Source organism: Pleurodeles waltl, chromosome 6 (assembly GCF_031143425.1).
Source record: "Pleurodeles waltl isolate 20211129_DDA chromosome 6, aPleWal1.hap1.20221129, whole genome shotgun sequence".
Classification (NCBI taxonomy): domain Eukaryota; kingdom Metazoa; phylum Chordata; class Amphibia; order Caudata; family Salamandridae; genus Pleurodeles; species Pleurodeles waltl.
In genome coordinates this window covers 1,076,016,715-1,076,043,771 of record NC_090445.1, presented here as the reverse complement: position 1 = coordinate 1,076,043,771, position 27,057 = coordinate 1,076,016,715, and the positions used below count along the sequence as shown (strand labels likewise).

The 27,057-nt window shown below is 46.1% G+C and overlaps 1 protein-coding gene across 6 annotated transcripts in view; it reads right to left on the bottom strand.

Annotated features, from left to right (window-relative positions):
- Positions 1-2,412: 2,412 nt before the first annotated feature.
- The window catches only part of ZBTB17 (zinc finger and BTB domain containing 17), a 293,373-nt gene continuing 268,728 nt past the window's right edge, over positions 2,413-27,057 (bottom strand). For 4 of the 6 annotated variants that reach the window (XM_069240107.1, XM_069240108.1, XM_069240110.1 and 1 more), the window contains 2 exons: positions 11,253-11,342; positions 2,413-2,981 (listed from right to left, as the gene is read on the bottom strand). In XM_069240107.1, coding sequence (XP_069096208.1) covers positions 2,698-2,981; positions 11,253-11,342 — 374 coding nt within the window. In that variant the 3' untranslated portion in view covers positions 2,413-2,697. The remainder of the gene's footprint in view (positions 2,982-11,252; positions 11,343-27,057) is intronic. The other 2 variants (XM_069240106.1, XM_069240109.1) reach the window with 1 other exon arrangement.

Below are 27,057 nucleotides of genomic sequence, written 5' to 3'. Positions count from 1 at the left end.
TATCCATGAGAGTCTCAAGATGAGAATGTTATTCTAAAGGTAGCAAATATGTTCACCCTATGGAACAAACAGAACAAGACTGCACTGGATAATGTCACAACTCTGTCAAAGACTGCCTCCCAGTCGTCTGGACACATACCTGTGCCCAGGACTGGCTGGATTGCACTGAATGCTAATGGTATAACATATCCAGATTAAGCTCTAAACTAGCTGACAGGAGTGAAAATATTCTCTCACTAGAGAGCCTTGCCCTTCTGCATTTCATCCTAATGTCTATAAATAACCACTAACAATGGTGAATACAGTTTTTAAATGTCAGTGTGCAAAATCCAGAAGATATAAACCAAGCTGATCTACGTGGCCAGCCAGTGGAATGAGTTGACTCTACCATGCTAACTTAGCTCACACAAGTATTTGCCGAGACATGTAACTGCACATTCTAGGAGCAGGACAGTGGTGATTTTGGGAAGAAATGTGAGAAATAGAAATAAGACGTAAGAGAATTGGAACAGAAGATTCTGAATATTATCTCACTCTACATTCATCGTGAGTTTAGTTTACAAAGCTTAGAGCCTAAACAAGCCCTGTAAGATGTTCACAGCAGTCCAAACATGAACAAGTCTAAGATGAGTACCTTTATGCAATCCATCACCGCCATGTACGCCTCCACCTCTTACGCAACCTTCCCAGGCACTTTAAAACACTCAACTCAAAGATACCCTCCACGCACCTTTCAACGCTCACCAACTACAGACCAATTTCACTGCTTCGATTCCCGGCCAATGTTTTGGCGACAATCATCAACAGACGCCCCACCTAATACCTCACTGACCACTAACTCCTCAACACCACTCAGTCTGGTTTCAGACCCAGCCTGAACACAGAAACTGCCCTAATTGCTACCATGGATTATATCAGCATGACTCTGGACAGAGAAGACACGGCGGTTCTCGTCGTCCTGGACCTCTATGCAGCGTTTGACATGGTTTTCCTCCTCAATTCTCATTCAATGCGCTAAATCTGCTCCTACCTGACTGGAAAGATCCAGTCAGCCTGGCACTGTACACCTCAGACACCTAAAACCTCCACTGCAGATGTTCGCAAGAAACCCCCCCTGAGCCTGTCCCTCTTCAATACATACATAATCCCTCTAGCAAGCATAATTTGCTCTTTCCTCAACGCCCTCTTTTATGCAGACACCACACAACTTATTCTCTCGTGGACTCCACCAGGTGGCCAGCAGAGGTAGGATATCATTGCCACTACCCTCGCCAAGAACTTAAGGATCATCATCCACAGAAAACTCAACATGAACGCTCAAGTCAACATTGTCACCAGCTCATACTTCCATACTCTGAAAATGCTGAGGAAGATTTTAAAATTGCTCCCAATAAGCACCCGGAAAACAGTTCTGTACACTCTCATCATAAGCAATTTGAACTATAGGAACACCAGCTCTGCCAGGATCAATACAATACTCACTAGAATGCTGCAGAAAATTTTAAAAATTGGCGCCAGGATCACTCTCAACCTCAAACGCTGAATTCACATCACACCACACCTGAAGGAGCTCCACTGGTTCACCATACACAAACAAGCACATTTCAAACTATTCACCCACACTTCAAGGCACTACATAACACTGGTTCAACATACATTAATAATTGAATCAGCTTTCACATGCCTTCCAGACACCTCCACTCGTCCCGACTCCTACTTGCACACATCCCATGCATACGTAATACCAGGTCCAGCGGCTCATCCTTCTCCTACATTGCTCCTAAGGTATGGAAAGACCTACCTTTACACATAAAAGCCTCTCCTCACTTCTTGAACTGTACAAGATGCTGAAGACCTGGCTTTTCGAGTAGTCTCACTAGACCCTAGGTTTGGCCAGAATCACACCTGCTCAGCGCCAGGATACCCTCCCAGGTCATAAAGCGCTCTACAAATCGGCATAACATATGAAGTAGGATTTTCTGCAAAAGAGGTTATTGAAATGTCAGGTAGGCAAGAAACGTGGGGCAGTGCATTGACCACAAAATGAGGCCATCACTTACTAGCCTTATACAACTTACTGGAAAGAGTATTAACCATTAAAATCAAGAAAATAATAAGCCATAAAACAATCCGCCATTCCAACCTGAATGATAGATTTGTTTCATTGATGTGAATTTCAGAACTTTGTCCAGTTTTCTGACATAAACCTAGGGGTACAAGATCCTCATTTTAAAGAAGTTGTTGGAAAACTGAAACAACTCAGCCAAACGTGCGATGAAGCAGGCAACAACCATCTCTCACTCACAAAAGGATCTACATTCTGAAGTGTACCAGCAAGGAGGATTAGTTTAACCCATCCCACACCATTACATTTCCCAGCCTTTATGGAAGTGTCATATGCTGCAATCAGTATAAATAGAAAATAGCATTTATTTCAATTGATCACCAAACCTAGAAGCTGATTATTCTTGCTGCTCAAGTTGAGTGCTTTTATACATAATTTATGTGGTCTCTGTTTTAAATAAAATGTCCATAAAGCGTCAAACGTTTTTATGAGACACAGTCTCAGCTTCCAGACGTGTGTGCTTGCATTTGTAGAAGGGAGGAGTACTTTGCATTCTCAGTAGTCAGGAAAACCGGAAGTACGTCACTTCCATTGCTCAAGTCAAAAGTGTCCTTTGAGTCCTTTCCTGTACTTTATTCCGAAGGGCTGTGGCACTCAGTTGGAGGCTCCTCAGAGATCACAGTGGTGGACTGTACTTCAGTGACATCCCTGGCTCTAAACAGTAACTCTCCTGACTGGATAACCTGCTCTGTCTGCCAATTGGTGGATGAACTGTACTGCTGGTAAAAGTCTGTGTCTGCTTGGAACATAACCAAGGCCTGTGCTGTGTGGATTCGAACATGCTGCGCCAAGCTGTTGGCGTCCAGGAACTTCTCCCCGCAGGAGTCACATGCGTACAGGATCTGGGTATTAGGATCTGTTATGAGAAATGAGTGAAATAATTCATTAATAGAAAAACAGAAAATGTGATATTCTTAGATTGTTGAAATCTAGATGTCAATCTGATCTTGACAGTTGGCTCGCATCAACCTGAAGAACAACATACAAATGGACACTTGTATGAATACATTATTTCACCATTTTCGGAACATAGTAATAAATTCATTTCTAAAACTGCATCAGTGGCAGATCAGATCCAGCTTCAAGGAGCCCACAAAATGACACACACAATAAATGTACAGTGAGCATAATTTAAGAAAACATAAAACAAAAATAAAACAGAACATACTGATGAAGTGCCTCTTTTCAATATATCCCATTTCAGATTCTCTTTGAAACAGTGAAAGGCTGCAACTTCTCACAATGTTATGATTGTGCCTTTCAATGCAGAGACCCCTTTTACTTCAGTAGGAAAATGTATTATTGAACATGCAACAAATGAGGAACTGTGATTTCATCAAATGCTAATTTCTAGCACATTATTCTGTAAATGTCTCATGAAGTTACGTAATCAAGCTTATGAAAAAAACCCATTCAGTGATTGCTTATTTTAGAACGTATTCCAAGGATGTCATAAACACATAGTTTTCCTTCATCATTCTATTAAGGTAGGCCTTATAAGCCTATAAGGCAGGGGTGCAGGATATTAAAACGCTGGTCATGGTTATTTTGTGTTTTACATGTCCTGACATTAAATACTCACTATTGTCGTTTTCACTTTAGCAAGGCTAGTAGACCTATTGGGTAACATGAGGTAACACCGGACCAACCAGTAAGTGCTAACTTCAATTTGGGACCAGAAAGTAATGTATTTCGAGGCATCAAATTACTTGTTACATTAAACCAGATTCATTGTTGAACTTGGATTTAAAGACACAATGAAAAGGTGACTCTAGAAGGTCACCACATTCTTGCCCCCCAAAGTACTAGTAGTCTTTCCGATTAACTACAGTAGTTGTCACATAAGACAGCCTGCTATACTCCTGCCAAGAGGTTAGAAGCACTCCTAGGAACAGGAAATAGAAGGACTATTGGTGGAAGGTGTGACTTACTCCATCAGGATGGCCAGATGGCTTTGGCCACAGATGGCTGGTAGGCAAATCAGAATCATGCTGTAACCTACCCTTCTGTTTGTGTTGGTAAACTGGCTGGCAACCCTTGGGGGGGGTTTGGAAACAGTTAGCAGAACCAGTTTTCCAGGAGTGGTGGCTCATTTTGCTGGACCCACCTAAGGGATGTGCCCCTGGCTCTGTTGTGGGGAAGAAGTGTCCCGAAATCTTGGTTTTGGGAAAAGAGATGCATTGTGGATTGTATATTGCCAACCCCACAGGAAATGATGTAGGAGCGGGTACGGTTGCCCCGTGGGAATTGTGGCTCCACTGGCTAGGGAGTCTTTCACGCTCTCAAACTCGAAACTGGCATAAAAGTGGCACCCCTCACTTCTGACCACAGAATACTACTGGACTTGGAAAAAACAGAAGGAGGACTGCACCTGCTGAACCTGTGTACTTTAGAAAGAAAGGCAGCACCAATTAAGACCTCACCGGCTAAAAGAAGACTGCATCTGCTGTACCAAGACAGGACTTCAAAAAGAGAAGGACTATCCAGCTGTTGAATCCCCGGAAAGAGCCATAAGGGCTGGAACTGCTTCTACTTGTGCCAAAGACCAGTGAGTGGACTCTAAGAGCTAGTTGGCTAGCTTCCTGTTACATTTCAAGGACACAAAACAAAGAAGCATGTGAATCTGCAGCGACTAGTGCCACGAACAGATGTACACTGGGTAAGTGCCATTTTCCATTCAATGGCATGTGTAGCTGCAGATACACATGCTGTGCATAGACTAGTAAGCAGTTATCTCCCCAAAAGCGGTGGTTCAGCCTGTAGGAGTTGAAGTTGTTTGAAATAATGTTCGTAGTACAGCTTGACCTACTGTGGCTTGTTGTGCCGTTAACACATCTACACAGTAGTATTTGGTAAATGTATGAGGCGTAGACCATGTTGCTGCCTTACATATTTCGTTCATTGGAATATTTCCTAGAAAGGCCATGGTAGCACCTTTGTTTCTGGTTGAGTGTGCCTTTGGTGTAATAGGCAGCTCTCTCTTTGCTTTAAGATAGCAGGTTTGAATACACTTAACTATCCATCTAGCAATGCCTTGTTTAGAAATTGGATTCCCTGTATGAGGTTTTTGGAAAGCAATAAATAGTTGTTTTGTTTTTCGAATTAGTTTTGTTCTGTCAATGTAGTACATTAGTGCTCTTTTGATGTCTAATGTATGCAGTGCTCTTTCAGCTACAGAATCTGGCTGTGGGAAGAACACTGGTAATTCTACCGTTTGATTCAAGTGGAACGGTGAGATCACTTTTGGTAAAAATTTTGGATTTGTCTGTAGAACTACTTTATGCTTGTGTATTTGAATAAATGGTTCTTGTATGGTAAATGCTTGAATTTCACTCACTCTTCTTAGAGATGTGATGGCAATCAAAAATGCAACTTTCCATGTTAAATATTGCATTTCACAAGAGTGCATGGGCTCAAAAGGTGGACCCATGAGTCGTGTTAAGACAATGTTGAGGTTCCATGAAGGAACTGGTGGTGTTCGTGGTGGTATAATTCCCTTTAGGCCTTCCATAAATGCTTTTATGACTGGTATCCTAAATAATGAAGTTGAGTGCGTAATTTGCAGGTAGGCTGAAATTGCGGTCAGATGTATCTTTATTGAAGAGAAAGCTAGCTTTGACTTTTGCAATTGTAGTAAGTATCCTACTATATCTTTGGCAGATGCGTGTAAGGGTTGAATTTGATTATTATGGCAGTAATAAACAAATCTTTTCCACTTATTTGCATAGCAGTGTCTAGTGGTAGGTTTCCTAGCTTGTCTTATGACCTCCATACATTCTTGTGTGAGGTCTAAGTGTCTGAATTCTAGGATTTCAGGAGCCAAATTGCTATATTCAGCGATGCTGGATTTGGATGTCTGATCTGTTGTTTGTGTTGTGTAACAGATCTGGTCTGTTTGGTAGTTTGACATGAGGTACTACTGAGAGGTCTAGTAGTGTTGTGTACCAAGGTTGTCTTGCCCATGTCGGTGTTATTAGTATGAGTTTGAGTTTGTTTTGACTCAGTTTGTTTACTAAATATGGAAGGAGTGGGAGAGGGGGAAAAGCGTAAGCAAATATCCCTGACCAGCTCATCCATAACGCATTGCCCTGAGACTGATCTTGTGGGTACCTGGATGCGAAGTTGTGGCATTTTGAGTTTTCTTTTGTTGCAAATAGATCTATTTGTGGTGTTCCCCACATTTGGAAGTAAGTGTTTAGTATTTGGGGGTGAATCTCCCATCTGTGGATCTGTTGGTGATCCCGAGAGAGATTGTCTGCTAACTGGTTCTGAATTCCTGGAATAAATTGTGCTATTAGGCGAATGTGGTTGTGAATCGCCCAATGCCATATTTTCTGTGTTAGGAGACACAACTGTGTCGAGTGTGTGCCTCCCTGTTTGTTTAGGTAATACATTGTTGTCATGTTGTCTGTTTGACAAGAATGTGTTTGTGTCTTATTATGGGTTGAAATGCTTTGAGCGCTAGAAATACCGCTAACAGTTCTAAGTGATTTATGTGAAACTGTTTTTGCTGTATGTCCCATTGTCCTTGGATGCTGTGTTGATTGAGGTGTGCTCCCCACCCTATCATGGAAGCATCTGTTGTTATTACGTATTGTGGCACTGGGTCTTGGAAAGGCCGCCCCTGGTTTAAATTTATACTGTTCCACCATTGAAGCGAGGTGTATGTTTGGCGGTCTACCAACACCAGATCTAGAATTTGACCCTGTGCCTGTGACCACTGTGATGCTAGGCACTGTTGTAAGGGCCGCATGTGCAACCTTGCGTTTGGGACAATGGCTATGCATGAGGACATCATGCCTAGGAGTTTCATTACCTTTTTGACTTGTATTTTTTGATTGGGATACATGGCCTGTATTACATTGTGAAATGCCTGAACCCTTTGTGGGCTTGGCGTGGCAATCCCCTTTGCTGTGTTGATTGTCGCTCTTAAGTATTGCTGTGTTTGACGCGGCAGAAGGTGTGACTTTGTGTAGTTGATTGAGAAACCTAGTTTGTGGAGGGTTTGTATGACATACTTTGTGTGTTGTGAACACCGTTCTAGCGTGTTTGTTTTGATTAACCAATCGTCTAGGTACGGGAACCCATGTATTTTCTGCCTTCTGATATGTGCAGCTACGACTGCTAGGCATTTTGTAAAAACCCTTGGCGCAGTTGTTATTCCGAACGGCAACACCTTGAATTGGTAGTATACTCCTTGGAATACAAACCTTAAGTACTTTTTGTGTGAAGGATGTATTGGTATATGGAAATATGCATCCTTTAGGTCTAGTGTTGTCATGTAGTCTTGTTGTTTGAGCAGTGGGATTACGTCTTGTAATGTCACCATGTGAAAGTGATCTGATTTGATGTAGGTATTTAATGTTCTGAGATCTAATATAGGTCTCAGACTCTTGTCTTTTTTGGGTATGAGAAAGTACAGAGAGTAAACTCCTGTTCCTTTCTGTTGGTTTGGTACTAATTCTATTGCTTCTTTTTGTAGCAACGCCTGAACTTCTAGTCCAAGAAGATCTATATGTTGTTTTGACATATTGTGTGTTTTCGGTGGGACGTTTGGAGGGAATTTGAGAAATTCTATGCAATAACCATGCTGGATAATTGCCAGGACCCAAGCATCTGTTGTTATTTCCTCCCAATGTTTGTAAAACTTGCTTAGTCTCCCCCCCACAGGTGTTATGTGTTGGGGATGTTTGACTTGTAAGTCACTGCTTATTTTGAGGAGTTTTGGGACTTTGGAACTTTCCTCTATTTTTTTGGAACTGTCCCCCTCTATATTGTCCCCGAAAACTTCCACGCAGATATTGGCTCTGATAAGTGGGCCTTGTCTGTGAGGTCGTGGGTTCTGTGCTTTGCCCTCGAAACCCCCCTCGAAACTGTGTTTTTCGAAATGTGCCTCTGCTCTGTGGGGAGTAGAGTGCGCCCATGGCTTTGGCCGTGTCAGTGTCCTTCTTAAGTTTTTCGATAGCAGTGTCCACCTCCGGCCCAAACAACCGCTGTCCGTTAAATGGCATATTGAGCACAGCTTGCTGTATTTCTGGTTTAAATCCTGATGTACGCAGCCATGCATGTCTCCTTATTGTCACTGCTGTGTTGACAGTTCTAGCAGCTGTGTCTGCAGCATCCATAGCTGACCGTATCTGATTGTTGGAGATACTCTGTCCTTCTTCAACTACTTGCTGTGCTCTTTTGTGGAACTCCTTGGGCAAATGTTCTATTAAATGTTGCATTTCGTCCCAATGAGCCCTATCATATCTGGCCAACAAAGCCTGTGAATTTGCAATACGCCACTGGTTTGCTGCCTGTGCCGCCACCCTTTTGCCTGCGGCGTCGAATTTGCGACTTTCCTTATCTGGAGGTGGTGCATCTCCTGAAGTATGTGAGTTTGCTCTTTTGCGAGCTGCCCCTACCCAACTGAGTCCGGTGTTAGCTGTTGTGTGATGTACACGGGGTCTGTTGGTGGCGGTTTATATTTTTTCTCCACTCTTGGAGTAATGGTCCTTCCTTTTACAGGCTCCTGAAACACTTGTTTGGAGTGTTTGAGCATCCCAGGTAGCATGGGAAGACTCTGGTACTGGCTGTGTGTGGACGACAGTGTATTAAATAGGAAGTCGTCTTCAATGGGCTCTGCATGTAGGCTGACATTATGAAATGCTGCTGCCCTCAACACCACTTGTGCGTAGGCTGTACTATCTTCTGGTGGCGACGGTCTAGCTGGATAACAGTCAGGACTATTATCTGACACTGGTGCATCATAAAGGTCCCATGCGTCAGGGTCATCTTGACTCATCTCTGTGTGGGTCGGGGATTGCATCATAGGTGGAGTGGCTACCGGTGATGGTTGCGGAGAGCATTGTGGAGATGGTGGCGGGGTTACTTGTTTAGCCACCTTTGCCTGTGGCTGCTTGTCTTTCTCCTGGAAGGCAAGTTTGCGTTTCATCCTAATAGGAGGGAGAGTGCTGATCTTTCCCGTTTCTTTTTGGATGTGGAGCCGTCTTTGGGTGTAGTCGGCTCCATTGCCTCTAATTCCTGTCCAAATGTAGGTTTTTTCATTTGTGATGACAGTCCTTGTTCCTCTGTGTAGGAACTTGATTTAGGTTCCTAAGCCGGATGTTTCTGTATCGAAACCTTTTCGGCTACTTTTTTCGGTTCCGACGAAACCTTTTTTGTTTTCGGCGTCGTAGTCTCTCGGTGCCGACTCATTTCGGTGCCGCTGTCTCGGTGCCGAACCTGCCAGCCAGCCACTATCTCAAGCCCGAGATTGCTGTGTGGCGGTATCTCGACCGGAGTCGGATGACTTCGCCACCAGCGTGCCCTTTTTCGGTGCCGATGATCGGTCACCTATTTTTCGGGTTAAGCCATGGCCTGTTGGCAGTGGCGTCCCCTGGGCTCTTGTTGTCTTCTTGTGAGTTTTATGTTTCTACGTCTTACTCACGGTTTTCGGCGTTTCTTCGGGATCGAGCTCGTCCGAGTCCGATTCATGGATGGAAAAGCTTTCTTCTTCCTCCTGGAAACGCCCTTGTCCTGTTGGCGCTGACGCCATCTGCAGTCTTCTTGCTCTTAGGTCTCTTAATATCTTCCTCGACCAAAACGCTCGACAGGCTTCACAGGTATCCTCCTTGTGCTCTGGTGACAGACACAAGTTACAGACCAGATGCTGATCTGTATATGGATACTTGTTATGGCATTTTGGGCAGAAGCGGAATGGGGTCCGTTCCATCAGCCTTGAAGAGACACGTGGCCGGGCCGACCAGGCCCCGACGGGGGGATCGAAAAAACCCCGAAGGGCCACCGGAGCTCTTCAAAAGTCGGTGTCGATCTGTTATAACTAACCCGATACCGAACGCAAACAATACCGACGATTTTTCCGAGATTCTAACTAACTTTGCGACCTGAAACACGGAGCGAAATGGAACACGTCCGAACCCGATGGCGGAAAAAAAACAATCTAAGATGGAGTCGACGCCCATGCGCAATGGAGCCGAAATGGGAGGAGTCCCTCGATCTCGTGACTCGAAAAGACTTCTTCGAAGAAAAACAACTTGTAACACTCCGAGCCCAACACCAGCTGGCGGGATGTGCACAGCATGTGTATCTGCAGCTACACATGCCACAGAACATATATATATATATATATGTATATATATATATATATATATATATATATCTTTCTCGATTTCTCACTCTCTCGTAGCTGAAGGCTTAACACAGAAGGTACAAACAGAAATGGAATGAAGATATTTCAGTCAGTCACATTTTCTTCTACATCCTGAGAAAATTAAATGTTGGCAGTCCAGACTTCAGAGCTACCCAAACAGGAAGCAACTCTCCCTCTCCAGAATTACACCCACCAAACCAGACAGCTTGCCAACCCAAGATTTGGTGTGATTTTCCATTTCCAAGAAAACTGAGGTACTCCATGACTTTGAAGTACCTGATTGTGCATATGCTTGCCACACTACTGTGTGCAATAACCCTCCCAATCCAAACTGAGTTGCACTGAGCCAACCATCTCTTTTTTGTCTGCACTTTTATCTTAATCAGTTAATCTTGATTTAAAATACATCTGTCTGTAAAGTTACATATCTTATTTAAATAATTTAAAGTTTATTAACTTTATCTCTCATATTTCATGCTTCTAAAGCAAACTTTGAAATTCAATATACTCTAACGAAGTTGAGTGTTTGCCACATAAGGAGGGCATTCCTTATGTGGTTAGCAAACCACCCTTAAACAAAACATTTGTGAACCCAAAACATTCTGTTCTAAGGAATGCACCAGTATTTACACGCCATTGAGCAATTTCAACTCTGGCATGGGCATAGGAAGTTATAAAGGCATAAGAACTGGATGGTGATCCGGTTTAGAACTGGAGATTTGAGGAAGGGTAGAAACACACCATCTCTCCCTATTCTGGCTACATTCTTTGGGTATGCGGCTTATTCAAGGCATTTTCCTGCGGATCAGTCACAACTGAAGTGTAATTAAACAGAATTAAATTGATGCAGCTTTCCTATTTAAAACCAGACTGCACAAATTGCTGTTCAGTTGTTTATCGTATTGAAAAATAACCAGTTCTCAACATCATTAACCACTGAAGACCTGTGATAAAAACATAAACACAACTCACCTGCCTCTTGCACCTGCTTGACAGCCTTTGTTATTTCTGCCTTAAGAGCTTCTGTTTCATCTGCTGTCACATCGGCTGCCACTGGTACAACTGGTATCATTGAAAAAATGAAAAATAAATGAATAAAAACAAAATATTTTAATTAAAACAAAACTTTTGTATCCTGCTGGGATTCTTACAAATGTTAAACAGTACCATTCTTCTCGGTTAGAAACCGAGCAGCAGAGAACAATGTACGTTTGATAGTGCACAGCCACAGTTTACCTTATCGAATAGAGGGAAAGCATTTTATATTCAGAGCGAAGACCTGAAACTCCTGGTGTGCATGTCTGTTTTTTTTTTTTTTAAACTACATATAATATAATCAAAAACGACTTTTGACAAAAAATATCTCCAAAATAAAAATGAAAGTAAAACAGATTGTAGAGGCAATCAGTCGAATCTGTCTGTTCAGATCAGAAATGGAGGTAACTAAAGCAGGAGGAGCACAAGAATGACATATCTGGGAAATAAATTACCTTGGCTGACCTCTATAACAAACCTGATACAGCTACTAAAGGTCCAAAAATCAGATGGGAAAAACACCAGTTTGGACAGACAACGAGCTATTCAGAACTCCCAGAAAGCCCTGAAGTTAGATAAACAGGGCCAGGAGAGTTTAAACTTGAGTAACTGTAACATGTCTGGTCCTCGGATGCACTTAAGCCTGAAGCCTGTCTACCAAATTCACTTAATGGAGGCAAGGAGTAGGATAATGGGGATGCCTGGGACTCCTAAAGATGGCTACTGCCCTGAAGATCAGTCCCAAAATGATCAACTTTCTACCACAATAATAAAAAATAAACACAAAATGGGATCAAAAGGAAACTGAGGCCCTGTTACAACAAGCTCCTAGACACATCAGGCCTCCTTAGCAGAACAATGGATAAATGGCATTCACCAAACAATATTATCCCAAACAACTAATATTTTTGACGAATCTGTGGTTAGACAGAGTATCCACTGAAGTTAAGTAACATTTTTCTGATGCATACTTCCAACCGCAGATTCCTCGACATTAGAATAGATACCCAAGTAGGATCTTCCCCAGTGGTGGGTCTGAAGAATTACTCAGACCAAAAAGTCCTGCTGGAACAAACAGCCAAAGTGTCCTTCGCCTCAGGCCTTGCTGACAAGGTAATGAAAATGTCACTTACCCAGTGTACATCTGTTCGTGGCATCAGTCGCAGTAGATTCGCATGTTTTGCAATAGCTCGCCATCTGGTGTTGGGCCGGAGTGTTACAAGTTGTTTTTCTTCGAAGAAGTCTTTCGAGTCACGGGACCGAGTGACTCCTCCTTTTGTCTCCATTGCGCATGGGCGTCGACTCCATCTTCGATTGTTTTTCCCCGCAGAGGGTGAGGTAGGAGTTGAATTGTAGTAATAGTGCCCATGCAATGGAGTGACTAAGTATGCACCTATTTAAGGTTGAGATGATACATATATAAATAATTGAAGGTAACTTCCAAACTGCTACAGGCTCCCGGGGAGGCGGGTGGGCACATGCAAATCTACTGCGACTGATGCCACGAACAGATGTACACTGGGTAAGTGACATTTTCAGTTCGATGGCATCTGTCGCTGTAGATACGCATGTTTTGCATAGACTAGTAAGCAGTTATCTCCCCAAAAGCGGTGGATCAGCCTGTAGGAGTGGAAGTAGTCTGAAATAATGTTCTTAATACGGCTTGACCTACTGTGGCTTGTTGTGCGGATAACACGTCTACACAGTAGTGCTTGGTGAATGTGTGAGGCGTAGACCATGTGGCTGCCTTACATATTTCTTGCATTGGGATGTTTCCTAGAAAGGCCATGGTAGCACCTTTCTTTCTGGTTGAGTGTGCCCTTGGTGTAATGGGCAGCTGTCGTTTAGCTTTAAGGTAGCAGATTTGGATGCATTTAACTATCCATCTGGCTATACCTTGTTTTGATATTGGGTTTCCTGCATGAGGTTTTTGAAATGCAATAAATAGTTGTTTAGTCTTTCTGATGTTTTTTGTTCTGTCAATGTAATACATCAATGCTCTTTTGACATCTAATGTATGTAGTGCCCTTTCAGCTACGGTATCTGGCTGTGGAAAGAACACTGGAAGTTCCACTGTTTGATTTAGATGGAACGGTGAAATAACCTTTGGCAAAAATTTAGGATTGGTCCTTAGGACGACCTTATTCTTGTGTAGTTGTATAAAAGGTTCCTGTATTGTAAACGCCTGAATCTCGCTTACTCTTCTTAGGGAAGTAATGGCGATGAGAAATGCCACCTTCCAGGTTAGGAACTGTATGTCGCAGGAGTGCATGGGTTCAAAGGTGGACCCATAAGTCTAGTTAGGACAACATTTAGGTTCCATGAAGGAACAGGTGGTGTTCTTGGTGGTATAATTCTCCTAAGGCCCTCCATGAATGCTTTAATGACTGGTATCTTATATAGGGAAGTTGAATAGGTAGTCTGCAGGTATGCAGATATTGCTGCAAGGTGTATTTTAATGGAAGAGAAAGCCAGGTTAGATTTTTGTAAGTGAAGCAAGTAACCCACTACATGTTCTGGAGTTGTGTGTAATGGTTGTATTTGATTAATATGGCAGTAGCAAACAAACCTCTTCCATTTACTTGCATAGCAGTGCCTGGTGGATGGCCTTCTGGCTTGTTTTATGACTTCCATACATTCTTGGGTAAGTTGTAAGTGCCCGAATTCTAGGATTTCAGGAGCCAGATTGCTAGATTCAGTGATGCTGGATCTGGGTGTCTGATCTTTTGGTTGTGCTGTGTCAACAGATGTGGCCTGTTGGGCAATTTGATGCAGGGTACTACTGATAGGTCTAGCAGCGTTGTGTACCAGGGTTGCCTTGCCCAAGTTGGTGCTATCAATATGAGTTTGAGTTTGCTTTGACTGAGTTTGTTTACCAGGTAAGGAAGGAGAGGGAGAGGAGGAAAAGCGTAAGCAAATATCCCTGACCAGTTCATCCATAGGGCATTGCCTTGGGATTGTTCGTGTGGGTATCTGGATGCGAAGTTTTGGCATTTTGCGTTCTCCCTTGTCGCAAACAAGTCTATCTGAGGTGTTCCCCAGAGTTTGAAATAAGTGTTCAGAATTTGGGGGTGAATTTCCCATTCGTGGACCTGTTGGTGATCTCGAGAGAGATTGTCTGCGAGTTGATTTTGGATCCCTGGTATAAATTGTGCTATTAGGCGAATTTGGTTGTGAATTGCCCAACGCCAAATCTTTTGTGCTAGCAGGCTTAACTGCGTGGAGTGCGTCCCCCCCTGCTTGTTTAGATAATACATTGTTGTCATGTTGTCTGTTTTGACGAGAATGTATTTGTGAACTATTATTGGTTGGAAAGCTTTTAGTGCTTGAAAAACTGCTAGAAGTTCTAGGTGATTTATATGCAGTTTTGTTTGATGTACGTTCCATTGTCCTTGTATGCTGTGTTGATCGAGGTGTGCTCCCCACCCTGTCATGGAAGCATCTGTTGTTATTACGTATTGTGGCACTGGGTCTTGGAAAGGCCGCCCTTTGTTTAAATTTATGTTGTTCCACCATAGAAGCGAGAGGTAAGTTTGGCGGTCTATTAACACCAGATCTAGAAGGTGACCCTGTGCTTGTGACCATTGTGATGCTAGGCACTGTTGTAAGGGCCTCATGTGCAGTCTTGCGTTTGGGACAATGGCTATGCATGAAGACATCATGCCTAGGAGTTGTAGTACCATCTTTGCGTGTATCCTTTGTGTTGGATACATGCGTTGTATGATGGTGTTGAAATTTCGAATTCTTTGTGGACTTGGAGTGGCTACTCCTTTTGATGTGTCTATTATGGCTCCCAGGTATTGTTGTACCTTGCGCGGCAGAATTTTGGATTTTGTGAAATTGACGGTGAACCCTAGTTTGAAGAGGGTTTGTATGATATGATTTGTGTGATTTGAGCACTGTATTAACGAATGGGCCTTGATTAGCCAGTCGTCTAGATATGGGAACACATGTATTTGCTGCCTTCTTATGTGTGCAGCGACTACCGCTAGGCATTTGGTAAAGACTCTTGGTGCGGTTGTTAATCCGAAAGGCAGTACCTTGAATTGGTAATGTATTCCTTTGAATACAAACCTTAGGTATTTCCTGTGCGATGGGTGTATTGGTATATGGAAATAAGCATCCTTGAGGTCTAAAGTTGCCATGTAGTCGTGTAGTTTTAGCAATGGCAATACTTCTTGTAGTGTGACCATGTGAAAGTGGTCTGAATTGATGAAAGTGTTCACTACTCTGAGGTCTAGGATTGGTCTCAGCGTTTTGTCCTTCTTTGGTATCAGAAAGTACAGTGAGTAAACTCCTGTGTTTATTTGTGTGTTTGGCACTAATTCGATTGCATTCTTTTGCAATAGTGCCTGCACTTCTATCTCCAGGAGATTGGAATGGTGTGTTGTCAAATTTTGTGCTTTTGGTGGTATGTTTGGAGGGAATTGTAGAAATTCTATGCAATAACCATGTTGGATAATTGCTAGAACCCAAGTGTCTGTAGTGATTTCCTCCCATGCTTTGTAATAATGACTTATTCTTCCCCCCACTGGTGTTGTGTGGAGGGGGTGAGTGACATGTGAGTCACTGTTTAGTAGTAGGGGTTTTGGGGCTCTGAAATCTTCCTCTATTTCTAGGGAATTGCCCTCCTCTATATTGTCCCCGAAAACCTCCTCTATACTGTCCCTGGTAACTGGACGGTGTTGCTTGTGAGGTGCTGGCTTGTGTGCTCTGACCCCGAAACCCCCCTCGAAAGGGCGTTTTACGGAATGTGCTGTAATTCCCTCTGCTCTGCGGGGAGTAGAGTGCGCCCATGGCTTTGGCAGTGTCCGTATCTTTTTTGAGTTTCTCAATCGCTGTGTCCACTTCTGGACCGAACAGTTCTTTTTCATTAAAAGGCATATTGAGAACTGCTTGTTGAATCTCTGGTTTAAATCCAGACGTTCGGAGCCATGCATGCCTTCTGATAGTTACAGATGTATTAATTGTCCGTGCAGCTGTATCTGCAGCGTCCATGGAGGAGCGGATCTGGTTGTTGGAAATGGTCTGTCCCTCCTCAACCACTTGTTTTGCCCTATTTTGTAAGTCCTTGGGCAGATGTTCAATGAGATGTTGCATCTCGTCCCAGTGGGCTCTGTCATAGCGCGCAAGTAGTGCCTGGGAGTTCGCGATGCGCCACTGGTTTGCAGCTTGTGCTGCGACTCTTTTACCAGCTGCATCGAACTTGCGGCTTTCTTTATCTGGGGGTGGTGCATCTCCAGATGTGTGAGAGTTGGCCCTTTTCCTAGCTGCTCCTACAACGACAGAGTATGGTGGCAGCTGTGTAGCGATGAAAACCGGGTCAGTAGGAGGCGCCTTATACTTTTTTTCCACCCTTGGTGTGATTGCCCTACTTTTGACCGGCTCCTTAAAGATTTCTTTCGCGTGCCGGAGCATACCAGGGAGCATAGGCAGGCTTTGGTATGAGCTGTGGGTGGAGGAGAGTGTGTTGAATAAAAAATCATCCTCGACCTGTTCTGAGTGGAGGCTTACGTTGTGAAATTGTGCTGCTCTAGCCACCACTTGAGAATACGCGGTGCTGTCTTCTGGTGGAGATGGCTTCGTAGGGTATGCCTCCGGACTGTTATCTGACACTGGGGCGTCGTATAGGTCCCATGCGTCTTGATCTTGGTCACCCTGGCTTATGGTGGTGTGAGCTGCGGAGTGTGATGGAGTTCGTGCTGGTGAGACGTTAATCACGGGCGGAGGAGAGGGTGGTGGGGTAACTCTTTTCACCACTTTTGGTTGTGGTGTCTGTTCAGTCTGGAACTCCAACCTTCTCTTTCTCCTAATGGGGGGAAGGGTGCTTATTTTTCCTGTCCCCTGCTGTATGAAGATACGCTTTTGCGTATGGTCCACATCAGTTGCTTGTAGCTCTTCCTCAAACCTATGCTTTTGCATTTGGGAGGTTAGCGAGTGCTCTTCTGTATAAGAGCCTGAAGCTGGGTCGCTTGCAGTTTGTTTCGGCATCGAAACCCTGTCTGCGTGTTTTTTCGGCTCCGAGGTGACTTTTTTCTTTTTCGGGGCCGAAACCTCTCGGCGTCGATCTTCTTCGGTGCCGCTGTCTCGGCGTCGAGCCGTGTCCACGCCGGCATCTCGGTGTCGAGGCTTGTCTCCAGCACTTTCTCGGTCCCGAGAAGGCTGCGTGCCGGTGTCTCGACCGGAGTCGGACGACCTCGGCACTGTTTGGGCCTTTTTCGGTGCCGACGGTCGGTCACCGAATTTATGGGTGGAGCCATGGCCGGATGGCAGTGGCGTCCCCTGGGCCTTGTAAATCTTTCTCTGTGTTGTTTTCGACGTCTTACTCACGGTTTGTGTATCGTCGAATCCTTCGGAGTCCGATTCTTGGATCGAGAAGGTACCTTCCTCTTTCTGCTCCTCGAACTCTCGGTGGGCTGTCGGCGCGGACGCCATCTGAAGTCTTCTGGCTCGACGGTCTCGGAGTGTCTTTCGGGACCGGAACGCACGACAGGCCTCACAGGTGACTTCACTGTGCTCAGGTGACAGGCACAGGTTACAGACCAAGTGTTGGTCTGTATAGGGGTATTTATTGTGGCATTTGGGGCAGAAACGGAACGGGGTCCGTTCCATCGGCGTTCTTCAGCACGCGGTCGGGCCGACCAGGCCCCGACGGGGGATCGAAAAACTACCCCGAAGGGCACCGGAGCTCTTCGATGCGGTGTGGAATCTAAGTACGCCGATCCCGAACGCAACAATACCGACGAAAATCTTCCGAAATTAGCTAATTTTCCGTTCTGAAACTCGGAGCGACAGGAACACGTACGAACCCGATGGCGGAAAAAAAACAATCGAAGATGGAGTCGACGCCCATGCGCAATGGAGACAAAAGGAGGAGTCACTCGGTCCCGTGACTCGAAAGACTTCTTCGAAGAAAAACAACTTGTAACACTCCGGCCCAACACCAGATGGCGAGCTATTGCAAAACATGCGTATCTACAGCGACAGATGCCATCGAACTAATGTTTTCTGAACATGTGCATGTATTCCAACATTGTAACTGATAAATATCCAGGACAGGTGCCCCTCATAATAGCAAAGGGGTAGCAGCCTTGGTCCTGGTGGAATGGGTCCTCAATTTTTCTAGAGGTTGGTTTGTGGCCAGTGGGTAGCAGACCTTAATGCAGAGGGCTATTGTAAAGAAATGGCTCCCTGTTGCAGTTACCCCCCACTTTTTGCCTGATACTGATGCTGACTTGACTGAGAAGTGTGCTGGGACCCTGCTAACCAGGCCCCAGCACCAGTGTTCTTTCACCTAAAATGTACCATTGTTTCCACAATTGGCACACCCTGGCATCCAGATAAGTCCCTTGTAACTGGTACCTCTGGTACCAAGGGCCCTGATGCCAGGGAAGGTCTCTAAGGGCTGTAGCATGTATTATGCCACCCTAGAGACCCCTCACTCAGCACAGGCACACTGCTTACAAGCCTGTGTGTGCTGGTGAGAACAAAATGAGTAAGTCGACATGGCACTCCCCTCAGGGTGCCATGCCAGCCTCTCACTGCCTATGCAGTATAGGTAAGACACCCCTCTAGCAGGCCTTACAGCCCTAAGGCAGGGTGCACTATACCATAGGTGAGGGTACCAGTGCATGAGCACTGTGCCCCTACAGTGTCTAAGCAAAACCTTAGACATTGTAAGTGCAGGGTAGCCATAAGAGTATATGGTCTGGGAGTCTGTTTTACACGAACTCCACAGCACCATAATGGCTACACTGAAAACTGGGAAGTTTGGTATCAAACTTCTCAGCACAATAAATGCACACTGATGCCAGTGTACATTTTATTGTAAAATACACCACAGAGGGCACCTTAGAGGTGCCCCCTGAAACTTAACCGACTATCTGTGTAGGCTGACTAGTTCCAGCAGCCTGCCACACCAGAGACATGTTGCTGGCCCCATGGGGAGAGTGCCTTTGTCACTCTGAGGCCAATAACAAAGCCTGCACTGGGTGGAGATGCTAACACCTCCCCCAGGCAGGAGCTGTGACACCTGGCGGTGAGCCTCAAAGGCTCACCCCTTTGTCACAGCCCAGCAGGGCACTCCAGCTTAGTGGAGTTGCCCGCCCCCTCCGGCCACGGCCCCCACTTTTGGCGGCAAGGCTGGAGGGAACAAAGAAAGCAACAAGGAGGAGTCACTGACCAGTCAGGACAGCCCCTAAGGTGTCCTGAGCTGAAGTGACTCTAACTTTTAGAAATCCTCCATCTTGCAGATGGAGGATTCCCCCAATAGGGTTAGGATTGTGACCCCCTCCCCTTGGGAGGAGGCACAAAGAGGGTGTACCCACCCTCAGGGCTAGTAGCCATTGGCTACTAACCCCCCAGACCTAAACACGCCCTTAAATTTAGTATTTAAGGGCTACCCTGAACCCTAGAAAATTAGATTCCTGCAACTACAAGAAGAAGGACTGCCCAGCTGAAAACCCCTGCAGCGGAAGACCAGAAGACGACAACTGCCTTGGCTCCAGAAACTCACCGGCCTGTCTCCTGCCTTCCAAAGATCCTGCTCCAGCGACGCCTTCCAAAGGGACCAGCGACCTCGACATCCTCTGAGGACTGCCCCTGCTTCGAAAAGACAAGAAACTCCCGAGGACAGCGGACCTGCTCCAAGAAAAGCTGCAACTTTGTTTCCAGCAACTTTAAAGAACCCTGCAAGCTCCCCGCAAGAAGCGTGAGACTTGCAACACTGCACCCGGCGACCCCGACTCGGCTGGTGGCGATCCAACACCTCAGGAGGGACCCCAGGACTACTCTGATACTGTGAGTACCAAAACCTGTCCCCCCCTGAGCCCCCACAGCGCCGCCTGCAGAGGGAATCCCGAGGCTTCCCCTGACCGCGACTCTTTGAATCCTAAGTCCCGACACCTGGGAGAGACCCTGCACCCGCAGCCCCCAGGACCTGAAGGACCGGACTTTCACTGGAGAAGTGACCCCCAGGAGTCCCTCTCCCTTGCCCAAGTGGAGGTTTCCCCGAGGAATCCCCCCCTTGCCTGCCTGCAGCGCTGAAGAGATCCCGAGATCTCTCATTGACTAACATTGCGAACCCGACGCCTGTTTCTACACTGCACCCGGCCGCCCCCGCGCTGCTGAGGGTGAAATTTCTGTGTGGACTTGTGTCCCCCCCGGTGCCCTACAAAACCCCCCTGGTCTGCCCTCCGAAGACGCGGGTACTTACCTGCAAGCAGACCGGAACCGGGGCACCCCCTTCTCTCCATTGAAGCCTATGTGTTTTGGGCACCACTTTGAACTCTGCACCTGACCGGCCCTGAGCTGCTGGTGTGGTGACTTTGGGGTTGCTCTGAACCCCCAACGGTGGGCTACCTTGGACCAAGAACTAAGCCCTGTAAGTGTCTTACTTACCTGGTTAACCTAACAAATACTTACCTCCCCTAGGAACTGTGAAAATTGCACTGTGTCCACTTTTAAAACAGCTATTTGTGAATAACTTGAAAAGTATACATGCAATTTTGATGATTTGAAGTTCCTAAAGTACTTACCTGCAATACCTTTCGAATGAGATATTACATGTAGAATTTGAACCTGTGGTTCTTAAAATAAACTAAGAAAAGATATTTTTCTATACAAAAACCTATTGGCTGGATTTGTCTCTGAGTGTGTGTACCTCATTTATTGTCTATGTGTATGTACAACAAATGCTTAACACTACTCCTTGGATAAGCCTACTGCTCGACCACACTACCACAAAATAGAGCATTAGTATTATCTATTTTTACCACTATTTTACCTCTAAGGGGAACCCTTGGACTCTGTGCATGCTATTCCTTACTTTGAAATAGCACATACAGAGCCAACTTCCTACATTGGTGGATCAGCGGTGGGGTACAAGACTTTGCATTTGCTGGACTACTCAGCCAATACCTGATCACACGACAAATTCCAAAATTGTCATTAGAAATTGATTTTTGCAATTTGAAAAGTTTTCTAAATTCTTAAAAGTCCTGCTAGGGCCTTGTGTGTTAAGTCCCTGTTTAGCATTTCTTTTAGAGTTTAAAAGTTTGTAAAAGTTTGAATTAGATTCTAGAACCAGTTGTAGATTCTTAAAAAGTATTCCAACTTTTAGAAGCAAAATGTCTAGCACAGATGTGACTGTGGTGGAACTCGACACCACACCTTACCTCCATCTTAAGATGAGGGAGCTAAGGTCACTCTGTAAAATAAAGAAAATAACAATGGGCCCCAAACCTACCAAAATACAGCTCCAGGAGCTTTTGGCAGAGTTTGAAAAGGCCAACCCCTCTGAGGGTGGCAACTCAGAGGAAGAGGATAGTGACTTGGAGGACAATTCCCCCCTACCAGTCCTATCTAAGGAGAACAGGGTCCCTCAAACCCTGACTCCAAAAATAATAGTCAGAGATGCTGGTTCCCTCACAGGAGAGACCAACACCTCTGAAATCACTGAGGATAACCCCAGTGAAGAGGACATCCAGTTAGCCAGGATGGCCAAAAGATTGGCTTTGGAAAGACAGATCCTAGCCATAGAGAGGGAAAGACAAGAGATGGGCCTAGGACCCATCAATGGTGGCAGCAACTTAAATAGGGTCAGAGATTCTCCTGACATCCTAAAAATCCCCAAAGGGATTGTAACAAAATATGAAGATGGTGATGACATCACCAAATGGTTCACAGCTTTTGAGAGGGCTTGTGTAACCAGAAAAGTGAACAGATCTCACTGGGGTGCTCTCCTTTGGGAAATGTTCACTGGAAAGTGTAGGGATAGACTCCTCACACTCTCTGGAAAAGATGCAGAATCTTATGACCTCATGAAGGGTACCCTGATTGAGGGCTTTGGATTCTCCACTGAGGAGTATAGAATTAGATTCAGGGGGGCTCAAAAATCCTCGAGCCAGACCTGGGTTGATTTTGTAGACTACTTAGTAAAAACACTAGATGGTTGGTTAACTGGAAATGAAGTGTGTGACTATGTTGGGCTTTATAATTTGTTTATGAAAGAACACATTTTAAGTAACTGCTTCAATGAAAAGTTGCATCAGTATCTGGTAGACCTAGGTCCAATTTCTCCCCAAGAATTGGGAAAGAAGGCAGACCACTGGGTCAAGACTAGGGTAACCAAAACTTCCACTGGGGGTGACCAAAAGAAAGGGGTTACAAAAACTCCCCAGGAGAAAGTGGGTGACACTAGAAACAAAGAAAAAGAGTCCTCTGTAGGCCCCCAAAAACCAGAACAGGTGGGTGGGCCCCAAGACACAACCCAAAACAAAGGTGGGTACCAGGGTAAGAACTGGGATGCCACTAAGGCATGGTGCCACAACTGTAAACAGTCTGGGCACCACACCAAGGACACTTCTTGTCCCAAAAACAAACCCCAGAACAACATTCCAGGGGTAACCAGTGTAGCCATGGGAGATGACTCCTCAGATGAGGAGGTCTTCATAGCCGTCAACTGGAAACAGGGCCCAACAGGTGAGTTGGAGATTCCAGAGGGAAGTAGACACTTCCACCACCTACTGGTGAATGGAATCCCAACCACTGCCCTGAGAGACACTTGTGCCAGTCACACTATTGTGCATGACAGGCTGGTGCTCTCAAACCAGTACATCCCAGGTGAGACTGCCAGGGTAAGAGTTAGCCTAGACAGGGTCACTAAGAGGCCTGTGGCTTTAGTGCCCATAGAAGTGGGTGGCACTCTTAGCTGGAGAAGGGTAGTAGTCAGTACAGACCTCCCCCTTGATTGTCTCCTTGGAAATGACTACCCAGAGGTTAGTCAGAGCCCAAGAGAGGAACTGGTCCAGTGCCAGTCCTCTCCCAAGGATTCTGGAGTGCCTGCCTCTGCAGTAAATGCAAGTAGGCCCCAGAGGAAAAAGAAAAGGAAACAGAGTAGGAAAGGTGGACAACCTTTAGCCAAGGTTCCAGCAAGCCAAGGAGATTCTGCTCCAGTAGGGGAGAACTCCAAAAATGGCTCTGATAAAGTCCAACCTGACCCACAAGAAGTCCTGGCTAGTCAGGCAACTGTTAAGCCTGGGTGGGTGGCTCCTCAGCTAACAGAAGAAAGAGTGGAAGAAGGGTGTTTACTACAAGATGTGGTAACCCCCCACTCTAATACAGCAGACAGGCACCCTGAACCCAAAGAAGCCTGTAACTTAGCCCCTTCCCTTGTAGGTGAAGAGCTAAAGGTGTGGTTCTGGGCACTGACAGCTGTCAGTGGCCTCTGCTGGGTGTTAGCCTTTATGGCTGCACTATCCTTGGCATGGTGGTCTGACCCCATGCCAAATAACAAGTTAGGCCCCCTGACCCTGTTGGTCATGGTGGGGTTACTCCAGCTCTGGGTAACCTCTTTGGGTAAGCTAGGGGTGACCCTGGCTAAGATCAGATTAGCAGAGGTGGATACCTCTGACCTCAAAATAGAGAGAATGGGTGAAGACATAAAAAGCACAGACAAGAGGCAGTTCAGACTAGGTCCTATCACTGTGGAAGTGGGTCAGTTCCCCAGAGGGAATGACCTGAACAGGAGGATGTAAGGCAGAGTAGGCCCTGCAACAAACCAGCCATTTCCTCTACTCTTCCTCGCCTGACAGACTAGGAAGACTCTTCCAGCGTTGGCTGAGTCTCCTGGCCTGTGGGCTGGGGGGGGCTTGTGTAAAGAAATGGCTCCCTGTTGCAGTTACCCCCCACTTTTTGCCTGATACTGATGCTGACTTGACTGAGAAGTGTGCTGGGACCCTGCTAACCAGGCCCCAGCACCAGTGTTCTTTCACCTAAAATGTACCATTGTTTCCACAATTGGCACGCCCTGGCATCCAGATAAGTCCCTTGTAACAGGTACCTCTGGTACCAAGGGCCCTGATGCCAGGGAAGGTCTCTAAGGGCTGTAGCATGTATTATGCCACCCTAGAGACCCCTCACTCAGCACAGGCACACTGCTTACAAGCCTGTGTGTGCTGGTGAGAACAAAATGAGTAAGTCGACATGGCACTCCCCTCAGGGTGCCATGCCAGCCTCTCACTGCCTATGCAGTATAGGTAAGACACCCCTCTAGCAGGCCTTACAGCCCTAAGGCAGGGTGCACTATACCATAGGTGAGGGTACCAGTGCATGAGCACTGTGCCCCTACAGTGTCTAAGCAAAACCTTAGACATTGTAAGTGCAGGGTAGCCATAAGAGTATATGGTCTGGGAGTCTGTTTTACACGAACTCCACAGCACCATAATGGCTACACTGAAAACTGGGAAGTTTGGTATCAAACTTCTCAGCACAATAAATGCACACTGATGCCAGTGTACATTTTATGGTAAAATACACCACAGAGGGCACCTTAGAGGTGCCCCCTGAAACTTAACCGACTATCTGTGTAGGCTGACTAGTTCCAGCAGCCTGCCACACCAGAGACATGTTGCTGGCCCCATGGGGAGAGTGCCTTTGTCACTCTGAGGCCAATAACAAAGCCTGCACTGGGTGGAGATGCTAACACCTCCCCCAGGCAGGAGCTGTGACACCTGGCGGTGAGCCTCAAAGGCTCACCCCTTTGTCACAGCCCAGCAGGGCACTCCAGCTTAGTGGAGTTGCCCGCCCCCTCCGGCCACGGCCCCCACTTTTGGCGGCAAGGCTGGAGGGAACAAAGAAAGCAACAAGGAGGAGTCACTGGCCAGTCAGGACAGCCCCTAAGGTGTCCTGAGCTGAAGTGACTCTAACTTTTAGAAATCCTCCATCTTGCAGATGGAGGATTCCCCCAATAGGGTTAGGATTGTGACCCCCTCCCCTTGGGAGGAGGCACAAAGAGGGTGTACCCACCCTCAGGGCTAGTAGCCATTGGCTACTAACCCCCCAGACCTAAACACGCCCTTAAATTTAGTATTTAAGGGCTACCCTGAACCCTAGAAAATTAGATTCCTGCAACTACAAGAAGAAGGACTGCCCAGCTGAAAACCCCTGCAGCGGAAGACCAGAAGACGACAACTGCCTTGGCTCCAGAAACTCACCGGCCTGTCTCCTGCCTTCCAAAGATCCTGCTCCAGCGACGCCTTCCAAAGGGACCAGCGACCTCGACATCCTCTGAGGACTGCCCCTGCTTCGAAAAGACAAGAAACTCCCGAGGACAGCGGACCTGCTCCAAGAAAAGCTGCAACTTTGTTTCCAGCAACTTTAAAGAACCCTGCAAGCTCCCCGCAAGAAGCGTGAGACTTGCAACACTGCACCCGGCGACCCCGACTCGGCTGGTGGCGATCCAACACCTCAGGAGGGACCCCAGGACTACTCTGATACTGTGAGTACCAAAACCTGTCCCCCCTGAGCCCCCACAGCGCCGCCTGCAGAGGGAATCCCGAGGCTTCCCCTGACCGCGACTCTTTGAATCCTAAGTCCCGACACCTGGGAGAGACCCTGCACCCGCAGCCCCCAGGACCTGAAGGACCGGACTTTCACTGGAGAAGTGACCCCCAGGAGTCCCTCTCCCTTGCCCAAGTGGAGGTTTCCCCGAGGAATCCCCCCCTTGCCTGCCTGCAGCGCTGAAGAGATCCCGAGATCTCTCATTGACTAACATTGCGAACCCGACGCCTGTTTCTACACTGCACCCGGCCGCCCCCGCGCTGCTGAGGGTGAAATTTCTGTGTGGACTTGTGTCCCCCCCGGTGCCCTACAAAACCCCCCTGGTCTGCCCTCCGAAGACGCGGGTACTTACCTGCAAGCAGACCGGAACCGGGGCACCCCCTTCTCTCCATTGAAGCCTATGTGTTTTGGGCACCACTTTGAACTCTGCACCTGACCGGCCCTGAGCTGCTGGTGTGGTGACTTTGGGGTTGCTCTGAACCCCCAACGGTGGGCTACCTTGGACCAAGAACTAAGCCCTGTAAGTGTCTTACTTACCTGGTTAACCTAACAAATACTTACCTCCCCTAGGAACTGTGAAAATTGCACTAAGTGTCCACTTTTAAAACAGCTATTTGTGAATAACTTGAAAAGTATACATGCAATTTTGATGATTTGAAGTTCCTAAAGTACTTACCTGCAATACCTTTCGAATGAGATATTACATGTAGAATTTGAACCTGTGGTTCTTAAAATAAACTAAGAAAATATATTTTTCTATACAAAAACCTATTGGCTGGATTTGTCTCTGAGTGTGTGTACCTCATTTATTGTCTATGTGTATGTACAACAAATGCTTAACACTACTCCTTGGATAAGCCTACTGCTCGACCACACTACCACAAAATAGAGCATTAGTATTATCTATTTTTACCACTATTTTACCTCTAAGGGGAACCCTTGGACTCTGTGCATGCTATTCCTTACTTTGAAATAGCACATACAGAGCCAACTTCCTACAGCTATCCTCCTGGATAAAGTACTCTTCTGCACTACCTGGCCTTTCTTCGCCAGATTGAACCCCACAAAGAGCTCATCATCCACCTGATGGTGTTTGGTATGACTGATGAAAAAACTCACTTTTCTTCTAGGATCCAAATGAAGGAGTCTCTTCTTCTCTGTTGAGGGGCTAGATGGAGCAAAGAACTTTGGACACGAAACAGAGTAACAACCTTTGGTAGACAGGCCACTCTAGTCCTAGGTATCAATCTGTTCAGAAAGAGGGTGGTGTGGGGTGGGACTGGCAGAGCGTGAAGCTAATTCACACGACGAGCTAAAGTTACTGAGACGAGATGCAGCCAGGAGACACAGAGGACAGCTATGCAATGGCTCAAAAGCAGCGCACATAGGAAAAGAAAGGACC